At 35.1% G+C, this 8,494-nt stretch overlaps 1 protein-coding gene across 1 annotated transcript; it reads right to left on the bottom strand.

Annotated features, from left to right (window-relative positions):
- Positions 1-1,547: 1,547 nt before the first annotated feature.
- On the bottom strand, positions 1,548-3,528 carry LOC133793476 (polyphenol oxidase I, chloroplastic-like). Its single transcript, XM_062230824.1, has one exon. It carries the CDS (start codon positions 3,504-3,506, stop codon positions 1,710-1,712), a length of 1,797 nt encoding a protein of 598 aa, XP_062086808.1. The 5' UTR covers positions 3,507-3,528; the 3' UTR covers positions 1,548-1,709.
- Positions 3,529-8,494: the final 4,966 nt, after the last annotated feature.

Below are 8,494 nucleotides of genomic sequence, written 5' to 3'. Positions count from 1 at the left end.
ATACTTATATTGGTGACTTTTAAATTAAGTTTTTTTTAACTAAATTAAAAAGCAACTACAAATATACTTTTCGAACACAACACTTCTTCTATGATGACAAGGAACCTATACTTGCCATTTACCAAAATGACTACCTTGAAGCATAAGTCGCGATAGTACTAATCTTAAACAACTGACAATATTGCGAGAAAAAAAATTCTAAAGCCGCAGATATACTCACGAATTTGCACAGAAAATGCTGACGATATAGAGGCAGAGGGTGGCTAGGCTGTGTTCCTTTTGAAGAGCTCGGTTAAAAGGTACCACCCTCGAGCCTCGAGTGGTCGGAAAATATATAGGTCAAAATCGCACCTCTGGTGGCTTTGAGTGGTGCGCGCGTGCAACTCAAACTCACCAACATTTTCTTTTCCTCCCTATTTGGCGCAAGTAGCAGGTAAGCTTTGTAATTGAACTGAAAAAGACCACAAATGTAAATTTTCCTAAAAATAAAGGCCCAAATTTATAAGAATTTTCCGTTGGGGCTTTTGTATGATCATTTATGTTGAAGTTGGGATATGCAAGTTATATGAGTTTTTATTTTTTAATTACTTCAAATAAGAAAACAAATAATTTAATTAAAATATTTAAACGAGGTAGACGTTAATGTCAAATATGCGGTGGCTAGTATACAACCACTCCAATATTGGTTTAAGATAGCGAAATTTATTTTAATTATTAAAAAATATATATTTTATCACAGTATTAATTAATACAATTTTTCTCAATCACGTGCAATATGATCATATTTAAATGAGGACCAAATTTATAGGTCTGAATTTTCTCTTCGAAATTACCATCTTATTAAATGAATTAACAGTTTAGCATCCATAATTCTCTTTAGTATTTTTTTAAAAAAAGTTCTTTTAAATATTTATTCGTTAATACTTTTATTTGTATTTTTCAATTGTTTTAAACAATTTGTCTAAATTTTGGCGATTCTTTTAGGCTATTTTAAATAATTTATCAGGTTCCAAAACAATTTTTCGGAAGTAATATGTGGATAATATGATATTTAATAATATTTTTGTCCCTCGTCTTTTTTATTTTTTCTTGTAAAGATTATTATTTTGGCCCATGTTTATGGCTGGCCTCCTAATTATACATATTTTGATAAGTTGGGTTGTCAAAAATTTTTTTAGTAAATTAATCCCCTAATTTTCATTTTTTTTTTGGCAGTGTTAGTCCTCTACCATTAATAATTTTAATGATGGAGGACTCGTATGTTGCCAAAAAAAAAAAAAAAAATTGGAGGATAAGTTTGCCAAAATAAATTTATATGTTATTAGTTGGATGAATTAGTGTTTGTATATTATTTAAAAATTTATTAATATTTGGAGCTAAAAATATAGTTGTAAAAAATTTATTTGAATAATAATAATGTAAAATTGCTTTATTATATATATCTTAAGAGCAGTTTATTTTAAAACAAAATATCGATCAGCTTGTGTCTGGACTTCAATTATTTAATAATCCGTACAATCAACTGGCTTTATTTTAACAAACTCAACCATAATATAGATATATAGATATCATAACATCATCACATATAGCTAGCTTAGCTTAGTTCTAGCATAATTATTGAAAAGGAAAACATGAAAATAGAAAGTACGTTACACAATAATAATATACGTACGTACGTAGCGATACATACATATAATTAATGGATTAGTTCAAGAAATAAAATCAATCTTGATGCCATCAATCTTAACTTTTCCCATTCCACTTTTCGGAACCAAAGTAACTATCACCTTGTCATCATCGTCAGCTCCGATATCCTCCAACAGCTCCGATATCCCCAAATTAAGCTCCGTCTTGATGTTGTTAGCACCAGATTCAGCCGAATGCGGCACGGTGGCGAAGCTCCCCGCAAACTCAGACTTGTCAGGCCCAGTAATGGCGTCGTCGTCCTCGTCGTTAATGTAAACGTCAAACTTCACCGGCACGTTATTGGCATAGTCAATCCCTTGAATCACCAAAACCTCTTCTTCGTCTTCCTTCTCAAGCTTGCTCCTTGACCTCTTCGGCCTCGGCACCACTGTCGTCACCGTCCTGTCCAACGTTATCGGGAACTGGCTGAGCGGCGTTATATTAGTGTCGGCTGCACGAGCGATTCCGTGCTTTCTCAAGAGTTTGACGATCTTTGACTTGACAGGTCTAGGCTTGGACCTTAGCCAAGGAGTATCAACATCTTCATAAACGTACCCTAATTTTCTACTGTCGAGTGAGTCTCCGACCCTCACACGAACCAGTTGAGCATTCTCGTCGTAGAACACGAACGTGGTGTTCAGGTAATCTGGGTCGGTTATATCCACTCTTTTTGCACCCGGAATAGATTTCCAGAGGTTCCACATTCGATCAACGTTAGCATGGTGACTGTAAAATATGGGATCTCGTCCAGCTGAGTAGAAGTTTCCCATGTCCTCCCAATTTGCCCGTCTGTTGTCGCCAACCCATATATGGACCGGACTGTGGGGAATGTTCTCGATGGTACCTGCTCCTGGGTTTGGGGGGATACCAGTCCGATAAGGTTTGCCGAAAAAGAGCGTTGGGTTTTTGGCACCGGAGACCATCGCGCGGTACATGACTTTGAGATTGGTTGAGGTCTGTTCTGCTTCCGTTGCGGGAGGACTGTTGCTTAAAACTTCTTGCTCTGTGTAGTCAAGGTCGATTATGGAAGGTGGCAGATGACTTTGGTTTCGGTACTGGTCGAAAAGCGACGAGGAAGGGTCGACGAATATGTGCGGCATCTGGTAGCCGGAAGGGTCGTCCCAGTTCCAGAATGGTAACGCGAAATTTGGGTCGCCGATAAGCTTTCCCAAGATCTTCTCGTAAAAGTACAAGTACCAGCGGTGGAAGGGGAAGAAGAGCCATGAGTTGTGGACTTGAATGTACTCGCTCGGAGACCCGACTTGGTCATACGCGCCATTACAGTAGGCACAATGAACTTTGGCTTGTTGAATGAAGCTTCTCGGGTCGTCCTCGGGCAGCGCCTTCATGAGCTCAACGGCTTTCTTGTACTTGGCTATCTCATCATGGTCGAGCCATTGAGCTGCGGGCCGAATTCGTAATTTTTTCACTGGAGACCGAGATGGTTTGAAGTCAATTGTCTTGGCGTTGCTATATGGCGCGCAGCATTTGACATCCGCTGGATCCAGGGGTGGAGCAGGGGGCGGATCCCTTAGGTTGTGGCATTTCGATAGGTCTGGCGCCGCAACTGGGGTTGCCGAGGCGAACGGGTCTGATACCAAGCCAGCCACGCCATAGAGTCCTCCAAGACCAATCAGCATGTCTCTCCTGTCAAATTTGCTAGAGCTTTTACCCTCATGATCAGATGGAGTGGCACTGGCTTTGAATTCAAATCTACGTACAAAGCCAGCTTGAGTGCGTTTTGTGGGACGTAGTGGGATTCGAATAGTTGGGGAAGGAGTGGTGATCACCAGCGGGTGCGTGAGGGAGAGAGAAGCCATAGCTAGCTAGTGCTTGGTTTTGGTGTAAGAATGAACAAGGCACGCACAACGTTTTATAGGAGCTTCATAAGGATTTCTTTTCTTTTAATTAGTGGGTGGGGTTTAAGCCCCCCACCCCACGTGTATATTATGTATCGTAAAAATATATTATGAACCTTCAAAATTAGTTATAAAATTGTACTCATTATGATAAGAACGAAGATAAAAAAGTAATCATTTCTAACAAGATGTATATAATCGAAAATTCTTATATTATATCATTTCAATAATATTGAGACCACTTTTTTTTGTTTTGTTTAATATATAGTAAAACATAATGCAATTTATATATATAAATATTTGTATGAACAATTCATATATATCTAGAACTTTTAATTGGGCATGTCACACGTGCGAGGTTAAAACTAAAACAGCTTTACTACTCGGTACACGTAATTAATGTTCCCTACAAAAATAAATTTATATTTAGTGCCCCATTACTTGTTTGTACATTGTGTTGAAATAAATTATTTTTTGGACCCTATGTTTTATAAAATAGTTCAAATAGATCCCTAAACCCGATTTTGATCAAAGTTTTCCCAACTGAAATCACAAATAATTCACCAAACTAACAATTCAGAACAAAAATAAATTCATCATACTTAAAAATTGTACTGATATTCATTTTTTTCTTTATCAAAATTGAGTTTCAGAGTCTATTTGAACAATTTTACAAAATATAGAATCCAAAAATAAATTTTTTAAAACACAGAATCCAATCATATAATCGGAAAAAACACATCATTCAAAAATTACAAACAGAAAAAAAAAAAAAAAACGTATATCTAATGTCTCTGATAACTGGTGATGCATATGCTGTTCGATTCTATTTTTAAAGCCTTGGTATAGTATACCAATGAGATAGAGTTAGATTTAAGATATTGTGACATAATTTATTAATAAATTAAGGAGTACGTGGAGAGAGTTCCTATAGTACACTATTTTTCGATGGCCGGGCTGAACTTTTTTAAATAAAATAAAATTCTAAATTTGTTGACAAGTATTTGGTTGGTGGTGTGTGGATCCATTTATGAATGCCTCTAGCCTTTATACTATTTATGCTTATTAATTACACGAATCAATATTTAAAATGGTACTAGTTTTATAAGAAATAATGTTTTGGGTAGAGTCCTGTTCCTGTTTTATTATTAATTCTCCTGTAATGAACGTTCTTTCTTTTCTTTTTTTTTTTAAAAAAAAAACTTAGCTAGTACGTACCAATGATATATACTATCTTTATTATGCAATAAACTTTGGATAAAAAGAAACAACACCGAAAAATATGTTTAAAAATCAAATAGTATTGTGAAATTGAAAAGTTCATACAATGCACCCTTTATGTTTGAATACGTACGTGTCACAATTCTATCTTTAATTTTCATGATCTAAGTCATTTCATCACTTATATGATTATATATATTCATTTTTTTAATATATATACAGTGATATACTTTTGTTGACGCGGTTCTTCGGCAACAGGTAATTAAAAGAATGAGAGAAAGGGATTAGTGCCAAATGTAGAACCGTAACAGATATAAGATCTTAGAGAATGAAATAGGTGACTCAAGACACGTTTTTAAGTGGTTCAAAGGTTAAAATCATTCTACTCCAGTAGTCAATATTATTAATCGATACTGAGTATTTGGTTACAAAGTATTTCTTACAGGAAATAAGTTTTCCAACCTTTATCAACTCCTAGGGTCTCCATATTTATAGGGGAAGGCACCTGGAAGTTGGTAGGGAGGTCATCCCGTGACCGTCTTATTTGTCATATCAACTCTGTGATATTCATGATTAATTCCTAAACCTGACACATAAGTGTAGTCAAATCGATAGGTAAGGAGATAATGGGCCGCACGACCCAACCCAGTCGTGGGTGTCTGAACACGCACGTTCCTGCTGCGTGTCTGAGAAGTCAGGGAGATATCGGACACGTGATGTCAGATATATGCACGTTTATCTTGCGTGTGTTGACTTTACAAGGGGTCATAGCCTCCGTATTTAGCTCGTACCATGAGCTGCACATTTGATCCGACCTTCGGCCTTCCGATTCCTTGCTCCAGTCTTGGCGAGTCCTTGAGGATTCCTCGAGCTAAGGGGGGTGCGACCTCAAGACAGGAGCTCCGGTCTGGGGGATGTTTATGGACTAACCATGATGAGTCTGAAGCTCGACCTGCTAATCAGCCCGTGGGAAAATCAGGGCGTACAACTTTCATTTTTTTTATTTTGTAATTAATTTTTTAAAGTTTTAATTACTCTTTATTATATAAGGGTATTTTTGTCTTCATATCTAAGTTTTGAACAAAATTTAGAATTATATCTTTTCAAAGTCAAATCTCAGTAAATTAAAATTGTCCGATATTTTCATAAAACATTCGGGTGCATCGTGTCAAAGCCAAAATTAAAAACGGAAATTTTATTACTAACCCTCTGTCTTTTTTCTTTTTTAGGGGAGCCTCTGTTAATTAGTTAGTTGTGTAATCGACCATGCATTATATGTATATATATATATATTTATATACATAAACAACTTTATTTCTCTCTCATCTCGATATAACTGTTTTTCTCCACTTCAACAAATTTGATATTGTTGTACATGTTTTCACCAAGTAACACGTGACCCACTTTAAAGAATTAAGATTCCACGTAAACTAATTAAGTCTCTCAGAGACTATTCTAGGCTGCACGAGAGATAAGCGCATCCTACAACCATAGTAGTTCACCATCACCGAAGGAGTATTTCCTCCAAGAAGCATTAGTTCTCGAGGAGCATGTTTTGAGATGGTGTTCAAAGTCTCACTACAAGACCGTCTCCTCCACTCACTTCCTCCAGGTCTACGAGGACCTTCCCCGATCCAAGAGAAGGGTAGCCAGGCGTCAAGCACAATGACCTTGGACCACAGACAACTTTATGACATCCACTGTCACATGGATCTTGATGTCGACTCCATACAAACACTATAATAGTATGACTATGCCACAACGTCGTCTGACATGAGAAAACGTACAACTACCACTCTGACAATGTCAGAGGCATTTTCCCTGAACAAAAAGCATTTTCCCCGAACAAAATAGTGGGCTGACATTTCTCATAATGGGCCCTCTAAGATACGATGGAGCCCACCCACTCATTTACTACGAGAATGTTCATTTATCATGTAATCAATCCCCATTAATGGAGAATAATTATAATCAGCTCCAATTAGTGAGCTTAATTGCCCCAACAACCTCTAAATAGGGCTAAGACACACATTGTAAATAATCTCAATTCTTATTTTTAGAGTGAGCATATACGCTACCGAGAGAACTTGAGCTTTGCAAGTTCTCAACATTCTTGTATAAGTGACTTGTGGACTAGGGTTGATTCACAACTTGAACCACGTAAAAATCTTGTGTTCACTCTTCTTTTCTTTAAGCTTTACTTTAATTAGTTGTTACCAGAAAAACTAGTCAATATATATATATATATATGATCAAGTCAGTATCATTTATTGGAGTATGGTGGCCTACATAGAATAAATGTAAAAATATTGAGCCATTAATAAAAACATATATGTGTAACTCCACTAATCACCAATTGATTTTTAGATGGAGCCCCATGATTCTTGTCATGGTATCAAAGCCAATTCTCTACTGGCATTAGATCCACACCGATCCAAAGAGTGAACCAACTTTAAAAATGTTTGAGATCCGCATAATGCAATAAGACACTTGAGATCCAAATAGTGAGCTAAGCCGCACGGGATCCGCATAGTGCAAAAAGTGAGATCCAAAAAAATGAGCGAGCTGATTGAAAAAGGGCCACTTAATTGGTTTTTAGATGGAGCCCTATAATTCTTGTCATCAACTATATATATTTATGTAGTAGGTAGAAGCAACATGCAATGTACATTTACTTAATTTTAAAGTTGTAAACATTGTCTATAATTTTGATAAAAAACTGATTTATTAAAATATATAAATATTTATAATAATAATCTTTACATATATTACATCTAAACACAACATCGATATAGACATATATTTGCATGACTACATGACATGTATATATATAAAATATAATAATGTTTAAAAATAAATTAATAATTTTGTTTATTTTATAACATGTGCTCCTAGTGTATTTATTTTTTAATTTATCCACTTGGTTATCACAAGTACTTTTATTAATTGCTTGACCAAAAATTTCGATTTTAGATATATAATTTAAAATTTGTGCATATACAAATATGTGCTTAATCAGAGTCTACCAACGAGACTCACGGGAGCAATATACATAAGATATAATACTATTCCTCAAGTAAAAATTTATATTAATTTATCAGCATAATCACGATATTAATATATAATATATATATCCATATATATATATATATTAAAGTCGCATGCAGTAACAAATCTTACTGTAGTGATTAAGTTTTTGACAAGCTCAAGATTTATATATTAATATATTTCAGTAGATATGTAGTTTTGGATTTAGCTTTTAAATCTTTATAAGTTAAAGATACTCCTTATTATTGTAATAGCTATAACACAGTCAAGGCCAATAATTTCTGTTAAATATATAATTTATATTTCTTAGCTGTTAGGGTTGAGTAGTACGTATATCCCTTCTGTAAATAAATACATTATCACTAAATAATCAAGCACAAATTATCACATGGGATCTGAAGCAGTGGTGGGGAAGATATCAGAAGCCATACTTATATATAGATCATATAATACTAATATGTATATATTTATATATATATATAGAGAGAGAGAGCATGGGTTATCTTTTTACAGTAGTGAGAATAGATTCTTTTTCTGTACATGTGTGTATATCGTTTGAAGGAGTTGAAACCATCACGTGCCTGTTTTGAAATGAGAGAATACGAATTATTCTTCTACAGGCATTAAAAGACAACAAGAACAAGTTTACCTACTCATTACAATTATTATAAATAAATACA

The sequence above is a fragment of the Humulus lupulus genome, chromosome 8 (genome assembly GCF_963169125.1).
Source record: "Humulus lupulus chromosome 8, drHumLupu1.1, whole genome shotgun sequence".
Classification (NCBI taxonomy): Eukaryota; Viridiplantae; Streptophyta; class Magnoliopsida; order Rosales; family Cannabaceae; genus Humulus; species Humulus lupulus.
Note: the sequence above shows the minus strand (reverse complement) of the source record. Positions and strands in the feature narration are given on the sequence as shown.

What these genes read in the sequence shown, in the direction of transcription:
- LOC133793476 (XM_062230824.1), bottom strand. Translation starts at nt 3,506, where the DNA reads ATGGCTTCTCTCTCCCTCACGCACCCGCTGGTGATCACCACTCCTTCC.